At 49.9% G+C, this 23,516-nt stretch overlaps 1 protein-coding gene and 1 long non-coding RNA gene across 2 annotated transcripts in view; one reads left to right on the top strand and one right to left on the bottom strand.

The window, feature by feature from the left end:
• Window positions 1-14,633, bottom strand: part of SLC2A9 (solute carrier family 2 member 9) — a 205,612-nt gene extending 190,979 nt beyond the window's left edge. Inside the window, exons 1-2 of the mRNA XM_077878366.1 lie at window positions 14,480-14,633; window positions 4,199-4,299 (exon numbers count right to left, since the gene is read on the bottom strand). Coding sequence (XP_077734492.1) covers window positions 4,199-4,261 — 63 coding nt within the window. The 5' untranslated portion in view covers window positions 4,262-4,299; window positions 14,480-14,633. The remainder of the gene's footprint in view (window positions 1-4,198; window positions 4,300-14,479) is intronic.
• Window positions 14,634-18,978: 4,345 nt separating this feature from the next.
• On the top strand, window positions 18,979-23,004 carry LOC144290959 (uncharacterized). Its single transcript, XR_013358435.1, has 4 exons — window positions 18,979-19,165; window positions 20,147-20,281; window positions 20,363-20,437; window positions 22,844-23,004. It is a non-coding gene; the product is annotated as an uncharacterized LOC144290959 (long non-coding RNA).
• The last annotated feature ends 512 nt before the right edge of the window (window positions 23,005-23,516 follow it).

Below are 23,516 nucleotides of genomic sequence, written 5' to 3'. Positions count from 1 at the left end.
GAGAGCAGGGACAGAGGCCAGTGGGCGATGGTATGTTTGGGGAATGCAGAAGCCCTAGAAGGCCAGGCAGGCATCAAGCCCACAAAGATACAAGAAGCAAGCAAACTAGGTTTAGTGGATCGCAGACATTGAAACTAGGGCTGGATCGCAGAAGACTTTCTGGAAGAGGAGATTCCTGAGTAAGCCCAGGGAATATGCAGGCAGAGAAGGGGCATGGGTGGGGATGGGGGGGGGGGGTCATTGAACCAAGACCCACAGGCATAGATGCCCTGGGGTAGGTGGAGGAACAAAATAATTGAGCATGGCTGGGCCCTGAGCTATGGGAGGCGGTGGGAAGGGGCCAGGACAGCTGCCTCTCTGTGTCTTGGGGACCCACAGGGTGCGGTCCTGACGGGACTTTAAGTCCATCCTCATTTCCATTTCCTCCTCCCCTCTCTCCCCCCTTATCTCAGGCCCTTCCACGGGTTATCTCTGGCTTCATCGTGACTAACAGGACATCTCACCTGATTTTGCTAAAATTCAAACTGAATCAAGTGATCTTCCCCCACTCTCTGCCATTTAAAATTGTTTCATGTTTCCCCAGTGGGGTTGAAAATTCAGTAGGCCCCAGGAGCAAGAGGTCAACACAAATGTGCAACTATAGGGATGTCTGGATGGCTCAGTGGTTGAGCATGCGCATTTCAGCTCAGGTCATGATCCTGGGATCATGTCCCGCATCAGGTTCCCCTCAGGGAGCCAGCTTCTCCCTCTGCCTGTGTCTCTGCCTCTCTCTGTGTCTCTCATGAATAAATAAATAAATTTTTTTTTTTAAAGTGCAACTACCAAAGGGAGGAGGTCCCTGGTGTCTGGGACACCCCTGTGCTGTGAGAACTTCCAAAGCCAGCAAGCATTAAAGGCCCTGCCAGTGGAGCACAGCATGGCCACCAGCCACCTGCAGACTCCGAGTGTGGACGCAAGCCCCTGGCAGAGCTGTCCCTGTACACCTCTCCTGACTCAACCTCCCTGATCCAAGACCTGCTGAATTAGAGCTCTGAGGGTGGATGCCAGAGGGGATGCAGATCCCAGGGGTGGAAGGAGACCATCTTCTAGCAGCTGCCCCTGGTCCAGCCCTGCACCACAGGCTATCCCAGCTCCTAAGACTGGACATGTGCAGATTTCATGTCCCCTCTTGGCCTAGCAGCCTGGAGGCAGTGCTTGGGCTGAAGACTTCCTCTTCCATAACTTCTCTCCCTGGCCTGCCAACAAACCAACCCAGAGGTGAGCAGTGTCTTGCCCCAGGTCACACACCTAAAAGTTGAGCTCAAGTTCCAGGCCAGCGCTCCAGCTATTTGGAGAGCCTGGGCTTCTCACTAACTGCACTTCCTTCCTGCGGGCAGGAGAGTGATCTCAAATTCCCAGGGCTTTTCCGGATGGCAAACAGCTCTACTTTCTGGGACACCTTGGTGAAGGTGATAGGAGCTGTCCCTTTGCTTTGCCACAGCTTAGTGGTTTAAAACCCAGACATGGGTGGCACACTGCCTGGGGTTGAGCCTCCGCTCAGCCACTTACAACCTGTGAGCCCTTGCACAGGTCACTTGGGCTCTCTGTGGTACAATGTCCTCCTCTGTAACATGGGCACAACCCTGCCACCACCTCATAGACTCATTTCTGGGATATTCTGTGAGTTTATACTTGAAAAGCATGTAGAAGAGCCACACAAGTACGACAGCACGCGGCATACAGCAACTGTGCAATGAATACTCATTATTATTTTTTTAAGTCACCTTGTCCCCAGATAATGTGCCATATCTGGACCCAAATGCTCTCACTTTTTTCTAAATTAAGGCCATCATGTGTACTCTGTGTAGAAAGATCTGCGCCCTGCTAGGGTATTAGTGTCCTCGATGGTAAAAGGGGAGGTTGGGGGGCCAGGTCAATGTCCCTGGACAATTGCCAAGGCCTGTTCCAGTGCTCATGTTTGGTCTCTTGGCATTGAACATGATGTGTTGTGGCTCATTGGGTTGGACGGCAGTTACTCGAGATTTCTATGTTCCCCAAGCACCCTCCTCCTGCACCTCCAGAACATGTCTATGCTAATTTGCCCTTGGCCCAATGTGTTCACACCCTTGATATCATGAGTCCTCTAACAGCCATCTGAGGAGCTGCTAGGCTGACGTTACAGGGAAGAAGTGAAGTTTGGGAGAGGCAGTGCCATTCCCATACTTGCTTGGCCTGTAGCCCCATGCTCTCCAGCAGACCCTGAGAAAATTAACTCTATCAAGGATGTGGTCACTAGACAAATATTCCCAGGTGTCGTGGGGCTGGGACACAATCATCCTCTTCTGATATTTAATCCTGCATGCACACACCCATTCACCATTATTTGTTGAGTACCTACTCATGCCAGGTTTTCCTTGCCTTTGCTCAGGCTTGCCTTCTGACTACCCATGACTTTGCTCATCCATCAGTACTCAGATCTCTCACCAGATCACCCCAGAAGCTCCTCTGCCCCCCACCTCTGCCACTCTGTGTTCTATATGCTGCTCATAACTGTACTGGCTGTGACCATCCTTACTTATAACTGTCTGTCCTCATGTGTGTCTGTGCCTCTGGACAGGAGCTCACCAAGGGCAGGGACTTTGTGTGTCTGTTATGGGGTGAACTAGGTCCCACCCCAAATTCATAAGGTGAAGCATTAACCCCCAGTATCTCAGAATGTGACTGCATTTGGGGACAGGGTCTTTAAAGAGGAGAGTGGGGTAAAATGATGTCACTAGGGTGGACCCTAACCTATTATGACTGATACCTTCATAAGAAGAGCTTAGGACATAGGTACACATAGATGAAGGTCCATGTGAGGATGCGGGGAGAAGATGGCTATCTACATGCCAAGGACAGGGGCCTCAGAAGGAACCAACTGTGCCCACATCCTTGATCTCAGACTTCCAGCCTCCAGCACTGTGAGAAAGTATATCTCTGGTGTTAAGCCCCCTGCATGTGGTGCTTTGTCCTGGTGGCCTGACTAGGGGAATCCAGTGTCCTGAGCCTTTTTGGATTCCCACCAGGCTCAGGGAAGGGACCAGGTAGATACTCCTGGAATGGAACTCAAACTATCCTCTGGATGATGTCCTAAAGCTAGAAAATCAGCTTGGACAAGATAAAATTTTCCACCAGGAAAGGAAAAAAATTGGGGGGTAGTTTTTTTTTAGTTGAATATCATTTAAGCAGAATTATTAAGATGACTAATCCCCTTCCTTCATTACACCAAATGCCTAGACAGCAGAGCCTTGACCTAACCTGATACAAGTGTATCCTTGGAGGGAATCACTGTCACATCCCTGGATGACCTGAGATGGTGGCTGAGCCTCCCTGAAGCTCCGTTTCACACCTGTGGGTGGGGACAGTCACTCTCAGTCTTCCAATTCCACACTTCCCTGGTGGTTTGATAAATACACCTGAATTGATCTTTGTCCTGCTAATAAGGTTTAATAAAAATATGAACATATTTTCTTCTGAGTCCTGGTTGCTTCTGCACCCATCACAGATGAGGCACAGAGGGACCAGGGTTCAAGACTGGCTTCCCTTCACTCTAACTATGGAGCGTTGGACAAGTGGCTTCATCCTTCTCTGAGCTGCAGTTTCTCACCTGTGAAACAAGGGCAGTGATATCTTCACCATTGTGTGGCCAAGAGAACCGAAGGAGAGACCCGTGTAAAGGGCCAGACCAGAGCAGGTGCCACTGGCTTTGGTTTTTGAGTCTGGATTAAAAGGTCCAAGGACTCCTGAGGAGTAAGAGCCTCTCTGAGTGCCCAGGACGTCCTGGAGGAGAGGGCAGGTGGACTGGGCCTTGTGGTGGGGCAGGGGGATGGGTTTCAGCATATCCTCAAGGATAGAGACATCATCACTGTCACACGTCGGTGTTCCCTCATTGTGAAATGATCTCTGGAGTGGGGGACCCTCTCTCAAGTCCCGAAGGCCACCAGCAGACAGTATAATCATCATCAACCAAAGTATAATATAATCAGTGGCCTGTACTTCCTCAAGCCACATGCTTCCTTGTTCACATGGCAACTTCCCACATACCTTTACTTCTATCCCCTGCTCTCTCTTCTCTGCCTGACCTTGCCTCCATCTACATCTCCCCGAAAGCAGCGAGGGTGCCAGGAGGGACTGCCCCAGTGTTACCAGAACAGGGAGAGAGAAGGAAACCAGGACTGACCAATTTCTCTTTCACCAAATCACTTTCTTTGGAATGTGCTGAGTCCTTTTCACTGAGCTTCATGGCTTATGTTTCAGATTTTGGATTGGGTTTCCTTGTTCCTGAGAAAGAGAAAAAAGAAAGAAATCATTAGACACTTGCTGTCACCAATACGTAATTAGGGGTGGTGGCTCCAAATGGAGGGGTTGCCTGGTGAGGACACCAGGACGGGGTGGGGGGTGTGGTGCAGACAGCTCCCCTGGAGTTCTAGGTGCCTCCATACTCCTCTCTGGCCTCATTGTCTCCATCTGAAGGATGGCTGGGCTGGACATCTCTGCTTCCCGTGCTTGCCATGTTGCTTATTCAATACAGGCCCCTCCCCAGAACATTCTTGTTCAGATGGTCATTCCTATGGTGCCACACATCTTGGAAACACCAAAATTTCTGTCTTCAAGACATGAAAATAAAAGCAGTGTAAATTAAAACCAAATGCCAATCTCTCCTGTCAAATTGGAAACATTCACCAAGATTGTAACCAGAATCCCTGGCAGGTCAGAAGTAGAAAAATGGGCAGGTTTCTGGAGTTTGGAAATAGGTTTCTAGAGCCATAAAAATATGTAGGCCTTTTGCCCCAACCCCTCCATGTATAAAAAGCTATCCTAAAGGAGTAATAAAGAGCGTGACAAAGATTTCAGCCTGATATTGTTAACAAATGGTATTCACAATAGAAAAAAATATCTAGGGGCAGCCCCGGTGGCCCAGCGGTTTAGCATCGCCTTCAGCCCAGGATGTGATCCTGGAGACCCAGGATTGAGTCCCATGTCAGGCTCCCTGCATGGAGCCTGCTTCTCCCTCAGCCTGTGTCTCTGCCTCTCTCTCTCTCTCTCTCTCTCTCTCTCTGTTTGTCTGTCATGAATAAATAAATAAAATCTTTTTTAAAAAAAAGGAAAGGAAAAATATCTAACAGGGAAGTTTAAATAAGTTATGGTACATCCATATATGGAAACTATGCTACTCATGTAGCATTTATAAAATATGTTAAAGAATATTTAACATCATGGGAAAATGCTCATAATCTTACTTGACAAGCGGAGGAAGATCTATGAAAGAATATCCATTAGCATTAGAAATAGATGCACTTACTAATAAATCCATGCTATTATGTGATATAAGGTCTTAAATTATGTCCATGTGTTTTTAGATTTTATTTATTTATTTATTTATTTATTTATTTATTTATTTATTTATTTTTAAAATATTTTACTTATTTACTCATAACAGACACAGAGAAAGGCAGAGACACAGGCAGAGGGAGAAGCAGGCTCCCTGCAGAGAGCCAGATACAGGACTCGATCCCAAGATCACAACCTGAGCCAAAGGCAGATGCTCAACCACTGAGCCATCCAGGTGCCCTGCCATGTGTTTTTTAATGTAAAATTAAAAATTTTTAAATGTTTATACATTATTTATTCCACAATTATTCACTAAGCCCCTACTACCTAGGTAAGAGGAAGACAGACTTTGCCCTGCCCTCATGGAGCTTCCATTCTAGAAGAGCCAATCTGGGAGGAGCATACAGAGTGCTCCTGGAGCATGGGGAAGGCAAGGGGTCCTGGCCCAGCACAGGGCAGCAGGAGCCCAGGCTGCTGAGGTGAGCAGAGGACACATCACATATTTATATGCAGAGAAAATAGACCCCCTGGAAGTAGCAAAACAGACAGCAGTTTATACCTGGCCATAGTATTTTAGCCCAATTTTATCTGGTTTCTTTTCCTATGCTTTTCCAATTTTTGACACTGGAAAAACTCCACTTCTGTAACTAGAAAAAGCAAGTTTTAAAAATTGCTTTAAATTTAAAAAATTTTTTTCAGTTAAGTCCATAAGGTATCAAATGGCCAAGTAGAGATACAAAATACAATTCTGGAAGAATATTTAGTTCTTAGAGGACGACGGGCTCTGAGATCCAGAAGTCATCTGTGTAGCCTGACGAGTATGTTGGTTGGTGAGCTTCTGTGGCCAGCACTCGAATGTTATGTCCGAGGCCCTCCCCTGGAGGACCCTGCCTGACTCATCCCAGCACACACCCTGGGATGCTCCAGCCCACTGGACCTCCCTTTGCAGGCCATTCTCATGCTCCTTTGGCTGCCCCTCAGCCTAGAACGCCTTTCCTCCTTCCCATACACAGAGGGAAGTGATTCAGATTTCAAAAGGAACAGTCGCATAGAGGAGGTGAGCATGAAGGTGAGACTCTGTGCCTCACCCTACAGAGACCACCACAGAGCTGACAGTGACCTCATCCAACCCTGAGACGTCATGTCCCAGGTAGAAAGCTGCCCACAGACATAGCACGAGGCCAAATGCAGTCAGCTTGCACCGCAGGCAGCATGGAGCCATGAGTTCAGACACCAGCCCTATAGCTCACTAGCTGTGTGACTTGCGGCGAGTAACTTAACCTCTCTGCACCTCTGTTTCTTTATGTCAAGTGAGGCACAGCAACAGGACATATCTCACAGGCCCTTGTGAAGATCAAATGAGTCCAGGTAGACGGAGCACATAATAAATGCTAAGTGATCACCACTGTCACTGAACTCACAGCAAATGGTCTCTGTGGAGCACACATAAGGCACTTCGTTTGTCAGAGCCTCGTGAAACACCATTCTGAAATGCTGTCTTAGAATTTATTAAGAGAAAAGAAGAGGGGAAACTATTGGGTATATGAGAAGAGAACCCTAAACTGCCTCAAAATAATTCTCTAAGGCTTGAATAGAATAATGAATAAATAAAGTATATATGTAAGCTCTGGGCATGAGGTTTTGAAACTCCCAGCTCCCTCCCTGTCTTTTCAATCTCCAGTAATTAATGCAGAAATTGCTGCTGTTCTAATCTAACACTCTGATAAGTGTCCACTAGTGTGGCCATGCCGGTTTTAAAGGTCAAAGTGCGCAGCACCCACTAAGGAATAGCCCTGCCTCCGGCCCAGGTGCCCACCTGCCACAGTCCAGCAGCTACAGAGTTAATGCCTACCATTGCAGAGCACCAGGACTCGGCTCCTAGCTATCTGGCCCCCGCCTTGGCTGTGCCGGGGGTTAAATGTTTAGAAAACCACCCCTGCTACCGATCATAAAACCTTCAGGGCACCATGTGTCGATCACTATGGCCAGTCATGATGGAAATCAAGTCAGCAAGGCCTGGAGAAGTACCTTTACCCGCCCAACCTGTCACAGAGGTTGGATCGGGGCCCAGACAGCTTCATGTCACATCCTCACTCGTAAGCCTGTGTTGGATGGAAGGGCAGAGGCAAAGAAACGGGACTGTGGACAGAGTACACCACAGAAGGTCGGCAGACCGTACAGGGGGTCGTGTTTTCCCAAAGCTGGCTCGTGTGAGCTGGAGGCCACCTCCCTTGAAATGCCTGCAGGTGCTGCTCTGCACTGTCCACCCTGCTGCACAAGCCCCGTGGTGCCAACCAGCCCCTGGCTGACAGCTCTGGACAGGAAATGCCACAGACTTCCTACTCCCTCCACATTTTTGATTGAGTAATACTTGGCTGTGACTTCATCCTTAATCTTCAGGGTTAAGTCTCTGCTGACCTTGGCATGGAGCTAAAGCTAACCCTAAAACATATGGAACAGTATGGAACAGGAATATGGGAAATAGGGCGGCTTGAAGAGAGAGGGAGAGAAGGGGAGAGAGGAGAGGGAGGGAGGAAGGAAGGGGAAAGGCAGATGGAGATTACTGGATTAGCAGCCCTTGGAATGATTGCCTTCGCCATAATCACTCATAATCAACTTCATTTTCATGTTAACATTTATCAAACACCATGCTAAGCCCTTCGTGTGCATTCTCTCACTTAATCTTCACCAAATTGACTGTCAAATTCCTCACTTTTCAATTCCCTTATTCCAGCTGCTCTGCGAGAGTCTCGACTCTTAATCATCCCCAAAGCCAATCCAAGTGTGCGAGCATAGCTCACCCGGTTCCTGGGGCTTCCCTGGCCTGTTACAGTCTAAAGAGCAAAGAGAATATGCCTCATAGATAACCCAGCTCCCCATATAGTCTGATATAAGCCTGGGAAATTGTGAAAGAAAGCAGCATTAATGATTAAACAGCATCCAGCTGTTACTGTAAACATTCCGTGAAGCCTATCTCGGGTGGGCGAGAGATAAATGATTAACAGGGAACTATCGATGGCTAGTTCGGCTTATTAGAAACATGCCAGGTGAGGGTCAACAAGTTCTGGACCGGAGTCAAAGGCAGAGGTATTCCCTCGAAGCCACTGCTGATGATAGGACCGACCTCCCTGGGTGTCGAGGGCTTCTCACTAACATGACGTTGTGGCCAGCGCGGGACCAACCTGCCCAGGCGGTGGCGAGGGTTAAGTGACATGACACGCAACCGCTATAAAGCAGGACACAAATGGATGCATGTTGATCGGGTCCTAAGCCCAAGTGAGTGGGACGAGGGGTTTGCGCTTGCTACTCTGTCGATGTAGGAGATGTAGGAGATCTATGTCGATGTCGATGTAGGAGAACCATGAACCCATGGAGACATACATGAGAGCCATCGCCTCTGACATGCTGTACCCAGGGGCACTGCCATTGTCGTTCTTTTAGGAACACCACGATGTCCTCCTGACCTGTCCCTCTAGCTTGAAAGAGATGCCCACTTGGGAATCCTACTCCATCTTTGGGACTCTGAGATAAGTGGAGGGCTGGAGGGGCAGAGAAACGTGAGGGACAGAGATGAGGAACCCAAGCAGCCCGACAGCATCCTCCTGACCAGTTCACAGAGAGCTGAGGGTATAGAAAGTGAGGAAGGGCACCGGGAGTCCCACACACCAGGGAAAAAGGGACCCTGTGCCTGGTTCAGGCATGTGCTTAGGTTTTGGGAGGTGGCACTGTTCGGGACACCTGGAACAGCCCATCCAGTTCTCTTGGTGTCAGTTCAGAGCACCCAGGAAACCTGCTCATGGCTAATCCCATTTCCCCAGTTTCCCAACCTTGAGGCTGACAAAAGGGTGCCCTGGAGAACGAGAAGAAATCACCTGACCCCTGCGAAGCATCTACTGCAGGTGTCTTTACCAACCACCCTCCGATGGCTGACACACTAGGAGGATTCCATTTCTGTGCCCGGGGTGTGCATAAGGAAGTGCAGACACACCTGGGCAATGCGATCGCTCCCCCAGTCTTTCCAAAGCTTCCGCAGTTCTCCAGCTGGTGCCCAGCCCTTACTTTCCCCAGTACCCGACCTCTCTCTTGACTTCTTTTTAGCTGCAGCAAGTCATTCTCAATGCCAGGATTATTCAACTGCTGGTTTAGCAGCATCTGGATAGATAGTATAATGTGATGACTAAGAGCCTGGGATTTGATGTCAGACCTTGAATCCCAGCCTGCCACTCCCCAGCCAGGTCACAGGGGACAAATCACCTGCCTGCAAGGTGGGGATAAGGGAGTGCTCATCTCAGGGTCATGTAATACAGGCCAAATGAGATGCCGCCCTTGGAATTGCCTGCCGTGTAGCAAGCATCCAGTATTGCTGTTGTTTGGGGAAGTCTCTTTGTTGATCACTATTTTTATTCTTGTTTATTTATTTATTCTTTTTCCAGTGTTTATGGAGCACCTATTACGTGGCCAATACAGTGCTAGATACTGAGAAGTCTGCAAAGGATAAACCTTTTACTTTCATCGGGTAATTCACAATCAAGTCAGAAGGATGAGCCAATGGACAGGACCTGCATTTAGTAGGCACCTACTGGTTATACACAGCCTCATTTAATCCTAAGAGCAGCCACTAAGTGCTTGTTAGCTCCATTCTATGGCCGAGCATACTGGGGTTCCTGAAGTCACCCCACTTGCCTAAAGCACCATGATTTATAAAGCACCATTTAAATGGTGATTTAAAGGACCATTTAAAGCAAGACCCACAATTCCGCCCTCCACCCACATTCCGTTTGCTGCTCTATGGGGAAGCCCCTCACCAGAGAGGACAATCCCATCAGAGTGAGCCTTGAGACCTTGGCGTCAGACACATCTCTCTCTCTCTCTCTCTCTCTCTCTCTCTCTTTGGCAGTGCAGCATCCAAAAGACTTCTCACATCGGAGGATCTGCCATTTTGGGTCTTTTAGACACATTCCTCTCACTTTGTCAAGGGTCTTTTTTTTTTTTTAAGATTTTACTTATTTGAAAAAAAAAAAGAAAGATTTTACTTATTTGTTCATGAGAGACACACCCAGAAGAGAGGCAAAGACATAGGCAGAGGGAGAAGCAGGCTCCATGGAGGGAGCCCTATATAAGACTCAATCCCAGGACTCCAGGATCATGCCCTGAGCCAAAGACAGACGCCTAACCGCTGAGCCACCCAGGTGTCCCAAGTCAAGGGTCTTCTTCCAGCAGTTATCCCGTTTCCCTTCAGTATCATCAATTTCTCCTTCTCTACTGAATCTTTCTAGGCTAAATACAAAGATGTCTCGATATCACCAATCAAAAAAACAAAAACTGAACTAAGAATTAGTAGAGGAGGTCACCTGGGTGGCTCATGCATCTGAGCGTCTGACTCTTGGTTTTAGCTCAGGTCATGACCTCAAGGTGATGAGATGGAGCCCCGCATTGGGTGGGCTGCATGCTCAGCAGGGAGTCTGCTTCCTCCTTCCCCTTCTGCACCTCCCCCCTCAAATCAGTCAATCAATCAATCAATCAATCTAGAAGTGTTGGCAAGGATGCGGTGGGGGGGTGGGGAGTGGAAACTAGAGGCCTCCTACATTGCTAGTGGGGATGTCAACTGCTTCAGCCACCGTGAGAAACGGTTTGATGATTCGTCAGAGAGCACACATAGAATTACTCTGTGACCCAGCAATATCATTCCTGGGTACATATGCAAGGGAATTGAAAGCAGGTGTTCAAACAGAACTTGTACATGAATGCTCGAAGCAGTGCTATTTACAGTAGTTGCAATGTGGAAACAATCCCAACGTCCATTAGTTAATGAATGGACACACAGCTGTGATGTATCCACACATGGATTATTCATTCAAAAAGGAATGAAGTCCTGATACATGTTTACAGTGTGGAAGAACCTGGAAAACCCTTACGCTGAGGTGAAAAACCTAGACACAAACATTCACCTGTTCATGATTCCATTTAAATGGAATGTGCAGAAGAGACAAATCCACAGACACTAAAGACAGGTCAGTGGTGGCCACGGGCTGGGGTAGGGGGCCAATGGGAAGCCAATATTTAATGGGTTTGTTTTTGGGAAGATGAAAATGTTTTGGAGCTAGGCAGAGGTGGTGGCTGCACAACACTGTGGATGTAGGAAATGGTTAATTTTATGTTCCCTGAAGTTCACTTCAATTAGAAAAAAAAACCTTCCTTTGACCCCATGACCCTCTGTTCTCACCCCATTTCCTTGCTCTTTGGCATAGCTAAAATGTCCCAGAGGATTCACCGTCTCTACTCTGCACTTCCTTAGTCTGCTCCAGCAGAGGCTTTGACCTGTCACACCGCTCAAGTTGCTCTTACTGAGGCCATCAATCTTCCAAAGTCCCTCATCAATCCCCTATGCCCTCTCAACAGCTTTGATGAAGGTGACCATTCCTCTTCCTTCTGGGTCCTTCTAGAAACTTCCCTGTTCTGTCTTCCCATCAACACACTGGCGTGGTTTTCCCTTAGCTGCCTTTTCCTTAGTCTGCCCAGCTGCTCCTCCTTCCCTGAGAGACCGCCAATGGTGGAGCAGCCCAAGACCCAGCCTAATGGCCTCCTTTCTACTCTTCCCTCTCACCCTGGGCGACCTCATCCAGACTCATCTGTCGCCTTCAACCCTTCCATATGCACACTGAACTTCCGACAGCCCTGCCCAGATCCCCTCTTTCGTCAGGCCTCTCCCTAGTCCAGCCTCCTCCCAGTCCCCAGGCCAAAAAGCAGACTCCTTCCTCCCTCTAAATCCCCTCCTGGTGCCTGCCCGAATCCCAGCAACTCTCGCCACCTGGGCTCTAGCCTACATCCTGGGCAGATGGCACAGCTGTCCCTGGGGCACCACCTGCCACAGCCTCCCGACAGCTGCCCGGCTCACCCCCCCTTCCACAGATACTCTCCATGCAGTGGCGCAGAAGTGACTTCCTCTGCAAACACCCGGAGGTAGGAACCACCCTGCTTACAACCTCCCGTGGCTTTCCTCCAACAAGTCCTGGCTTGCTGTTTCCTGTACCCAGAGCCAGACCCTCCTCATTCTACCAAGTGATATGAGAAGAGCAAGGGATTGCTTCCTCCCCAAATGGTTTCCGATCCTGGCTCTGCTGCCCACCAGCTGTGGGACTTGAGAAGGTCAGAAAGGGCCCCAGCGACAAGGTCCATGTCTGCCTCTCCAACTTTTCACTCTACTCTCTCCCTCGGCCTCCACATGGCCCTCACTGTGGCCTCCTCCCGTCCTCACAAACACCCAGGTTCTGCTGTCTTGGGGCCTGTGGACCTGCTGCTCCTTCTGGCCAGAGATCTGCCCCCAAACCTCTGCAGGGCTGCTTCCCTCTTGTCCCTCAGGTCTTATATTGCACGTCTCCTTAGGAAGGCTTTCTCCCATCACCCTGCCTAAACTGAACCCAGCCTGACCCCAAGTCTGCCTGTCTGCCTGTCCCTTCCACTCCCCCTCCCTTTCCGAGTCCTTCTCCATCTCCCTGTCCCCCTTTCTCCCTCCTTCCCTCTTTCTCTCTTACCTTTTATTTCCTTCAACCTATGTAATACCTGAAGTTCTCTTTTCTATTTGTTTTGGGGCTCCTGTCTTTTCTCCCCTGCAGAATGCAACTCCATGGGGGGGGGGGGGCGGCAGGTACCTTGTCTCTTATCACTGCTGTTGCCCCAGCGCCCAGAACAGAGTCCAGCACATAGTAGGCACTTAATGTATATTTGGTGATGAACTGATCAGAGAAGCCGCAGTGCCTGCTGAGCTCTCTCTTGCCCTCGGAAACCTCTGTCAAGAGTGTTTGGCCTAGACTGGCTGCCGGGGAGGGGGTCGCACCAGCACTGGGCCTGAGTTTGACACAGAGCGGCAAGCACCACCAAGGAAGCAAAGTATCGTTTAGCGAGAGTCTCGTGGCAATGGCACTCAGTGTCCAGCAGTGGGGGATCAGGGACCCCCTAACCAGGTTGTTCTCCTGCCTGCTCCCCATGTTTTCTGCGTATTTCCAGAACTCTCCGTGAATGCCTATCACGTGTTTGCTTGGTTTCATTTTTGGGTCTGACAGGAGCCCTCATGGAACTGTTACTCTGACCTCTCAAGCCCTTAGGGAGAAGCATGATCAATGGTTTGTTCACCATTTTAAGTAAGTTTGAAATACCAGCTTGTTATTAAAAAAGAAAAAATAGTGGGGTGCGTCTGGGTGGCTCAGTTGGTTAGGCGTCTGCCTTTAGTTCAGGTCATGATCCCAGGATCCTGGAATCAAGTCCCACATCGGGCTCCCTGCTCAGCGGGGAGTCTGCTTCTCCCTCTCCCTCTCCCTCTGTGCTCTCTCTCTCCCTCTCAAATAAATAAATAAAATCTTAAAAAAAAAAAAAAAGAAGAAGAAAAAAAAGTGGAGTGGAATGTCTGAAGATTCAGATCCTCCTTCAGCTCATGGGTTTGGTTTAGGCTGGAAGAGCGAGGCTCTGACACCCACAGTGACCCAGCTTCCAACCCCAACTGCCACCAGCCAACCGTGTGAGCGTAAGGAATTCAGTTAACCTCCTTGAGCTGAGCTTCCTTGTCTGTATCATAAACACGACCACATGTCCCTCCGTGAGGATTAATGTGTGGACCTAATACTGCACACCTGGCAGAGTACTGGTAAGTTGTGCCTATTTTTAGCACTTTTAAGTCAACCACTTATGAAATTCAGAGGGTCCAAGCAAATATTTATACTTAGCTGTTCATTCAGTTTCTCCCAGGTTCTTGTTCAACTTGACCAGAGTTGACAAACAAGAATGGAGCAGCCTCCGGCGGCCCGGAGCAGGTCTGGGTGAATTTGTGATCTGCAGGGAGACTCAGCGTGTGGCCCATAGATGTCAAAGGAAGGGCTGTGGGCCAGACGCCAGCTGGCTGGGATTATCCCGAGACTTGGAAGCGCTCCTCTGAGGAGCTGCTGCTTGGTTCTCTCCTGCCTCCCTGGCCGCCTTCCATGCGTTCTTCTCTGGGGCCACGTCCTCCCTCTCGCCCTATTCTCTCTGCATTGGCTTCCTGGGCGGCTCTGGTCCCACCTGCATGCTGACGACTCCCACGATTAAATCCCAGCCCAGGTGTCCCACGTTCCTGGCCAGCCCACGTGACATGGACACTTACTTGGGTCCTAAACGGATCCTCAGAATTAAGGTGACCAAATGAAGCCGATGAAGTGGCCAGGTCAGTTCCTAGCCGAGCAAGCACTTGGAGGGGAGTCATGTGTCTGAGGCCAGGGCGGGCCCTGGCAGGGCCGTGACCAATCAGCACACCTGACTGGATAACCGTGATCTCGAACTCACAAGGTCCACAGCCGGCCCCCCTCCCCTGCTCCCCCTCCAAACCAGCTCCTCCAAAGTCAGTCTTCCGATCCCTGTAAGGAACATCGCCATCCTACCTGCCGTCCACACCTCGCCTCCCGGATCCAGGATCTGACCGCCTCCCCCCATCGGTTCCTACTTCTCAGCCCTAGTCCAAGCTGTCTTGCCAGCTCTGGGAGGAGCCACTGCCAGGGCTCTCTGTCTGCTCTCCCTGCCACTCCCCCTGCCCCGGCCCCCCACTTCCCCACAGAGCAGCTACGTGCTCTTTATAATGTAGGCTGCATCTGGTCCCCCTGTGCTCAGAAAATGCCTCCCCCACCCCATAGCAGCTGACCCCCTTGGCTCAGGGTTACGTTCACAGGCCTTAGCAAGGGCTTCAGCCTCTGACCCTGATGACTCATACCTGACCCTGTCCCCCTCATTTCCTTCCACCTACCTGTCCACTCTGGTCAACTGGCTCCCTTGGTGCCTTCAAGTGGCTCTGCTCCACTCTCGGCTTAGAGGTTCTGCTCTTTTCTGCCAGGAACACCCTCCCCCAGGTCTGTAAAGGACTCCTAACTTTTTCCCCTCTGGTCTCCACTCAAATAAGATCCATTGGGGAGCCCCCCTACCCCCGATCACCTGATATGAAACCCAAGTTCATAATTCATCACCCTCGCATACCCTCCATCTATCCTGCCCTGGTTTTCTTTTGGCACCAGTCAGCATGTGCTGAATATTTACCTGGTTGTTGATCACCATTCTGCAGCTGGAATGTGTAGCCCAGGCAGCTGGGAATGGGTCTTGGGCTGGTCACTCTCCTTGCCTCCCTGGCTCCAGTGTTCACGGTCTCTGTCCTGCTCTTGCCCTGGGAAGCCCGAAGGATGGCTTTGGTCAACTTCCATGAAACTAGCTATCAGCCCTGGAAACCAAAGGATGGGAAGAGAAGGAGGTGGGCGCTTCTTCCCTGCTACTCCCTCCCCCACTGCCAATCTGGCAGCTCTGGCAATAGCTGAGGGGATGGGGTCCCCAAACACCAAACACACGTCCCTGCAGGGGGCCTTCCTCCACCTTGCTTCTCAATGCCACTTCTTTGCCTTGCCCTCAGGGCCAGCGGCAATGGCTTATCGCTCTCTTGGGGATCCTGGCCATTCTACAGCTGTTCTTGTACCCCTATCCCCAGCTCTGTAAGTCACTTGAATTGTATGGAGTGGGTTCGGTTTCCTCCTGAAACCCTACTCAGCCATCCAGTCACGTTTACCGCTGTGCCTGGCACCTAGAATACAGCCTGAAATGTGGCGCCTGATAAATATCTTGCATTGATTAATTAGCTAATTAATTAATTAGCAGAAGAGTGAATGGGAAAAAATCAATATGCAACTTAAAGGAATGAATAGATCAAAGAATGGAGCAAGACAGTTTGTTTCTTTGAAGGAAAGGATGAATTAGGCCAACGAGCTAATTAGGCAACTGTTAAGGAAGCATAAAAAAAATGAAGAGAATCTATGTGTTCTTTCAAATTGTACAGTTAGCAGAGTTCTGAATCTGTTTCCTTTGCTGGCTCTGATCTTGAAGGTTGAGATTACAGGCCTTCTTCCCAGCCAGACCGATGACCGTTTCTGAGATCCCCTTGACCTGGGGGCCCTGGCTGCCGGTCTCAGCTTCCTGGCCCCGCCGCACATCCTCTGAGCTGTGCATCGAGCATTCAGGCTCACCCCTCTGCCCAAAGCAGCACAGACTCCTCACTGCTCCAGGGAAGCCCCCAGGGTCCACGCCTCTGCACCAAGGAGGGGACATGCCCAGTGGTTTCTGCAGCAAGAGAGGACCCTGCTCGCCCAGCAGGAGCACCAGCTTGTGAGCTTCAACTCTGCCAGACTCCCCCTTCACCTCTCTTCCAGCCAGCAAGCAGTCCTTCCCTGGCTTGTGACAATGCTCAGGGTGGAGAACCAGCAGTGGACTTGGAGGGGACGCCCACAAGCACCTTAGCCCTCCGAGGTGGACCGTTGCTTTCCTGGGTCTGCTGAAGCTTGGGCCCGAGAGAGACGACGGGAAGAAAAAACACAGGACAGCACATCCAAGTGCCACGGGGCCAGGCGGCTCTGGGAGCGGGGGGTGGACAGTCACCTGCAGCGCTGCCCCCTTCCTTCTCTCTGTTCCCTGACACACAGCTGCTGGAGGTGGCTGAGCAAGCAGAGGCACTTCCTCTGTGGGGTTGGGGTGAGGAGGCCAGTTCCTCTCACAAAGTGAGGGGAAGCCCAGTTCTCCCTCCAGGGAAGAGGAAAGCAGAGGAGCAAGGGAAGGGCAGAGTGGAGACTGACACCCCAGTGGATGGCGCTATGCCCCGGCTAGCTGCACTGGGCCCCCTCTGTTCCACCTGTACGACCCCAAATGACCTCCTAAGGCTATAAACGTCCCCGAGGTGGTGTTTGGGGTGCATTCCAGCCTGAGGAGCAGCCACAGGCGAGGCTACAAGTGGAAATGTAGTCGCTGCATTTTGCCAAAAGCAAACCACTCTGGAAAAGAAATCCACCTGCTAATTCACTCATTTGGTCACTCACTTCCTCATTCATTTATTTGGACAAGGCCTCCTGAGGTTGTCCGAAGAGCCAGGCCCTTAGTTCGTTGCTGGAGGTCCAGACATGAACCAGATGAAGTCCTTCCTGAAAGGAGCTCACAGTCGTCAGAGGGAGACACACTCAGCACTGAGGCACGTGCTCCTTCGTCGCTGGGCAAGCCCTGGGAGAGCTCGAGCTGCGGTCCAGGCGCTGTTCCTGGCACTGGGAGTGGAGCCATGAAATCCCGCAGACCAAACTTCTGTCCTCGTGGAGCTTACATTCGAGGGAGGGGAGGCAGACGGTAGATCACACGTGTAATTCAATGATAGTTTATTAGATTGGGATAGGTGCCATGCAAAAAAACACAAAGAAGGGGGCAATAGAGGGCTGCCGGGTGGACATTGCAAATTTTTAAAAGATGGTTCTAGAAGCCCTCACCCAGGAGGTCACATGTGAGCAAAGACACAAAGGAAGAGAGGGCTTATGCTGGGTGGGCGAGGTACAATAGTTAAAACGTGTGCTATGATGGCCACGCACACCAGAGGCTCACTCCCCAGAGGCACAGCTCTCCGTGTAGGAAGGAACGGAGTTTCCGGCAGGACAGCCCAGAGAGAAGGGCCAACAGGGAGAGGAGCTACCAGAGTGCAGCAAGTGGGTAGAAGCATGACAGATCTTTCCAGAGAGGAAAGCGGGACAAAAGATGGGCTGGTCCAGTTGCTTGGTCGAGATCCCGTTGGCACAGGGTTTACTGTGAGTGGTGGGACGGTGGTGGGACAGAGAGATCTAGGTGCTGACACTGGACCCCCTAAGTTCAAATCAGAGCTCCGCACTGGCTGTGACCTTGAGCAAGTCACTCAACCTCTGGAAGCCTCAGTTTTTTCCCTACCTATAAAATGGGAAGAATCCCGGAACTCACTCCGTAGGATCCAGTGACTTAGAGCTGCGTCTGCAACTGTAGTAGAACACTGAATTTGTGTTCCTCCAAAAAAAGCATGAAGAGTGGACTGGAGTCAGAGACTGGTCCAGACTGGCAGCAGGGAGGTGCATCTGCAGCTTGAGAACAAGAGCTTGCAAGGTCCTTGATCACACATGCCAGAGCGGGATGTCTGCAGGAAAGATGATTTATCCTTTCCTTCAGTACATGACTCCTAGGCACACTGGCTGTCTTCCAGGCAACGTGCTGGAGGTACAGATGTGGTTCTGCCCTCTTGGGCTTGCAGTCTGGGTAGGGGACAGAGATTTCAACACGCACCATCCATGGTAGGCTTGCAATAGAGTGCATGGGGTCAAGGGGCAAAGCTTCACCCTTGAGAAGCCTAGAACACCAGAGAAGGCAGTGACTGCAAAGTGCCAGTTACTGCTACCATCTGGAGTTTCTCAAAAATGTAGATTCCTGGCCCTGCCCCAGACCCACTGACTCCGAAAATCCAGAGGAAAGGTCTAATAAGCCATAGTTTTATGTTTTCACATTTCGAAAAGATTTTATTTATTTATTTGAGAGAGAGAGAGAGAGAGAGAGAGAGAGAGAGAGAGAGAGCATGAGCAGGAAGGGGAGGCAGAGGGAGAGGGAGAAGCAGGCCCCCAGCTGAGCGCAGAGGGCTCCAACCCAGGACCCTGGGATCACGACCTGAACTACAGATAGATGCTTAACCAACTGAGCCACCCAGGTGCCCCATAAGCTATAATTTTAATAAGTGTCCCAAGTAATTCTAATTATCAGCAAGTTTGGCAAATACTGACCCGACACAATTCTCTCTTTTTCACAGATGGGAAATGTGCGGTCCAGAGACCTCCCCAAGGAGGCACGGCCAGTGTGGGCAGTTGAGGCAGGGCTGGAAATCAGAGCCCTCAGTTCCTTGACTTCATTCATCACCTCGCATTGTGTGATCCGGGGAGTTTCAAACAATAGAAACCTATTTTTTTCCCAGTTCTAGAGGCTAGACATCTCAGACCAGGTATGGCAGGGCTGTGCTGCCTTGAAAGCTCTAGGGGGGAAGCTGCTCCGTTTTCTCTTAGCTTCTGGTGTCACTGGCCACCCTTGGCGTTCCTTGGCACGCAGCCGTAACGCCAGCCTCCATGCATGTCCTCCCTTGGCCTTTCCCTGTGTGTCCTCTCCTTATAAAAACAGCAGTCATCTTGGATTAGGTCCCATCCTTCTCCAGGAAGACTTTATCTTAACCAGTTTACATCTGTGATGACCCTATTTCCAATTAAGTTCACATTCTGTGAAACTGGGGGTTAGGACTTCAACATGATTTTTGGGGGAGACACAGTTGAGCCCATACTCCCCCCACCCCCAAGCTTGGCAGCTCCCGGCACACAGTTCTGGACACACATGATTCTGGAAAGAGTCGAGGGCACTGACACTAAAACGAAATGGACAAAACAGGAACTAATATACTAAGAAATAATGAATGCATGATGACAGAACCACCCAGTGGAGAGGGAGGTGGAGTCATGGTGGACATTTCCCTCAGAGATGGTTTGCAGGCACTGTGGACTCCATTTCACTCTGGGTGCCTGGACTCCTGGCTCCCACGGGCACTTTTCCCACTTCCCACTTGGGCTTATCTTTGCAGGAATGTGGCTGGGTGGCCCAGAAATGACCCCTCAAGCAAAGCTAGCATTAGCGATGCGAAAGTATGTCTTTGGCACCTTCTGGACTTGGAGATGCTACTCCCCTGTGTCACAGGTGCTTTGTGAGGAACTGATGATATAATGCAAATTAAATAATAACTGGAAAAAATAATGTTTTTATAGAGCTCTGCAATTTATAGATTTATCACATTTATCATCAGAGGTAGTCCTCCCTAGAATTTTGTGGGGAGCCCACACATTATACTAACGACGAGAAGACCAAAGGGCAGAGAGGTAACCGGAGGTCACACAAGGAGTTGTAAATGAGTCACAACTAAACTGCATTTCTTGGTTCTCAGCTTAGGACACTCGCTATTTCTCCCATGACAACAAAGCTCCCCATGGCTCTTCCCATCTGCAGTTCTCAAAGTCTTCGTAATCGGTCAACCAACCCACCCGTCCATCTAGACATCCATCCACCCATCAGGAAGTATGTAAGTAAGTAAATTGTTACCTTCAATAAGATTATTATTTACTCTGGTTACTAGTTTATATCATCTCATCTGTTTTCAAAGGCAACCCATGAAGCAGCCTTGGCAAGTACCACCCCCGAGGACAGAGGCTAGAATAAAATCAAGAGCTGCCACCAGGTAGGATTCTACTGGATGAGACCCCGAGAAGGGATGCTCAAAGGAACAGAGGTCCCCCCCCAGCCCCCGGCCCCATTACAGGTTACAACCCCCTCCCCGCATGGCTTCATCCTAGCCAAGAGAGGCCAGCACTTCCTGGAGAGCTCTCAAGCCAGGGTATCTTGAACTGAGTTAAACTGAAAGCCTCATTTTACAGGCACCGAGGAGAGCCCCTGAAACAAGTTAGCTGGGCTCTGCAGCCTAGCGAGTGCTGACTGCATAGCTAAGAGGGAAGTCAGTTTGCACCACGTCTGTCCTGTGACAAGTAACCACTTGTTATTATCAGCTCCCTATCCTGTGCCAGAGCCTGAGATCCACTCTTGCATCCCATCCCCCTGATCATCCTGCAAGAACCCGTTTTCGAGCTGCAGACACTGGACTAAGTGGCTTGCCTGCTGCCTTTAGTGTAGATCCTTGCCAGGGGATTTACTCAGTGTGAAAGGGTTTCCCTTCCTCTTCAGTTCCTCCACAATCTCCCAGCTCCTACTGCGACCAGGCACAGCAGAGATAAGTAGGTTTGGAATTCTCCAGATGATCTATCCATGCCTTCTGGGCAGCAAATTTGGAGGTTCTAGAAGGGGAGTTATTCACTATCCCACTACCTGTCTGAACATGAAGCTTACTTGAAAGTTACCACCTAGGAAACACTGTTGCTGCACAGATTCTTACAGTATGCTCCTGGAAGGGGCATTCATCCTGCCTTTCTGCCTCTTTCCAGTCCTAGGGAACTGGGTGGGACACACTCAGGGAAGCCTTACCTCCTAGTGAACCCAGAATTACATCATCTGTGCCCCTTGCTGCCCTGGACTGAGTGTTGGCTCAATACCTCCCAAGTATCAAAGTGTGATTGGCTGACATCAGCTGGCCAGCGTCCCCCTCTCTCTTATGTTGGGCGGACCACAGAGTGCCTCCCTTCCTTCCGAGCATGGCCTTAACCTTTACAAGATGAGTGACTCCTGAATGCCTTCCAGAGAACCAGGGCCAGGTAGGCTGATGAGAACAAAGGTCTTCCAGGTCCACCCCTCATGATTCTGATTTAATGGACCCGGCAGGGGACAAGGCATCTGAAATTTAACAAGCACCAAACCACCTCACCCGCAGCTGATCCTGACATGTGGCCCTCAAAAAATATTGGCTTATCTGTGTTTCCCCAACGTCAGCCTTAGCTGGCTGCCTTGTTGATATGTTACTTTGAGTAATTTCTATTTTTTACCCAGGTTTGCCTTAAGCCAGTAGTTCTCATCCTGGCTTTTCACATTAATGTGAAATGTGCTTGCAGAATGTTGTCTAAAATCTCAAAGTCAGGCCCCGCTCTGGGCTGGAGCATTTTAAAAGCTCCCTGGGCAATTGTAATGTGTGGCTGTGGTTAAGGACCACGGCGTTAAGCAATGATACACACGCAACCTAATGGACATTAAAATAAGCGTGTAAATAAAAGCTTTCACGTGCACGAACAACTAAAGTGTATCCTGAGTTCTACACTTTTAGAAACCCTAGACTAGATAAATATAAAGGCCCTCTGGTCTTTTAGGTCAGCATCCAAGAAAAGAATTGTTGGGATGGATGCCTGGGTGGCTCAGTGGTTGAGCGTCAGCCTTCTGCTCAGGTCATGATCCTGGGGTCCTGGGATCGAGTCCTGCATCGGGATCCCCATAGGGAGCCTGCTTCTCTCTCTGCCTGTGTCTCTCACGAATAAATAAATAAAATATTTTTTTTAAAAAAAGAATTATTCTCATTGAGCCTCTCACATGTGCTAGTCTCCACCAGGCCATGTCATGTGAGTAACCTCATGATTTCCACAGCAAGCCACTGTGGGAGGTCATTATCATCCCTATTTTACATATTTGGAAACTGAGGCTTAGAGGAACAAATGTTGACTCTTCACTTACTGAGAGTGAGTTCAAAGAGTCCAACGCTACCTGCCGGATCCCAAACAGGACACTTTGTCTGCTGTGCCCGGGGCAGAGAAGTGAGCAACCCTGCCTCCTAGCGGGGTTGGATTGAGGGGTGACGGGACTCTAGACGTGTACGGATTTGTGACAGCAGCTGAGGAAGAGGCTTTTCAAAGGGGGGGGGGCATCGGGGGTCAAGGGGGTGCAGATGAGCTCCACAAGCAGGCTAGTTTCTCCACGCTCACCCCTGCCGTTAACTCCCTCTGGTTTCTTCTCAGATTAGAAAAAAGGAATAAAATCTCGTCTCTGTTTGAGAAGTCAAGCCTTAAGCAGCATTATAAAGATCAGATTTGTTATTATTCAATGGTTCCTGTGGCTAATAGGCTGGCTTATGACCTTTAGTTCCTGGCCAAGCCTAATTGCACGAAAGCATTTTGAAATCGGGCTGACTTGCTTACTGATCCTATCTAATTAGTTTCAGATTTCCTGACCAGCTAAAGACCAGTGGGATGTGTGGTGTATTTTCCAAAGTAAGTAAGGGGAGGCCTCTGCTCCCTGGTCGCCCAAGACAGCTCTGTGTTTGGAGATTGACTCTCTGAGGGGTTCCAAAGCACCTCTCAATGGGCACGGCAGGATGCTAACAGGAATTCCCCAAATGTATTTTGTTTCTAAAGGAAACAGTAAATGCTTCTGGTTACGAAATCCTAGACTATCAGCCCCAGTAATTAAGGGATCAGGGGAATCATGCTGCAGAACTTCATTTTAGAAATGAAGAAACAAATGACTCAGAGTGACGTGGCTACTTAGCAGAACCAGAGGAGGAAGATGCCACATATCCTGAGGTTGACTTTGTTCTCAATCCTGAGCACCATGGATACTGAGATGAATAAGGCTTCGCTCCTGGCACCTCGGAATGCACCATGGTCGGGGGTAGGGGACAGTCACAGACATAGAATGTTCCAACATACTTTAACAGAGGTAAAACAGGGTCTTGGAGAGGAGGCATGCAGCTGTCCTGTTTGGGGTTCACCCATTCATGCACCCGTTTATTCACTCATTCATTCATTCAACGGTGTGTGCTGAGCACCCGCTCCATGTCAGGCCCACTGTGTTCTAGGCGTTATGGCCTCAGAACTGAACAAGGCAGA

This window comes from Canis aureus, chromosome 2, assembly GCF_053574225.1.
Source record: "Canis aureus isolate CA01 chromosome 2, VMU_Caureus_v.1.0, whole genome shotgun sequence".
NCBI lineage: Eukaryota > Metazoa > Chordata > Mammalia > Carnivora > Canidae > Canis > Canis aureus.
The sequence above is the reverse complement of the archived record's forward strand: the minus strand, read 5'-3'. Positions and strand labels throughout refer to the sequence as shown.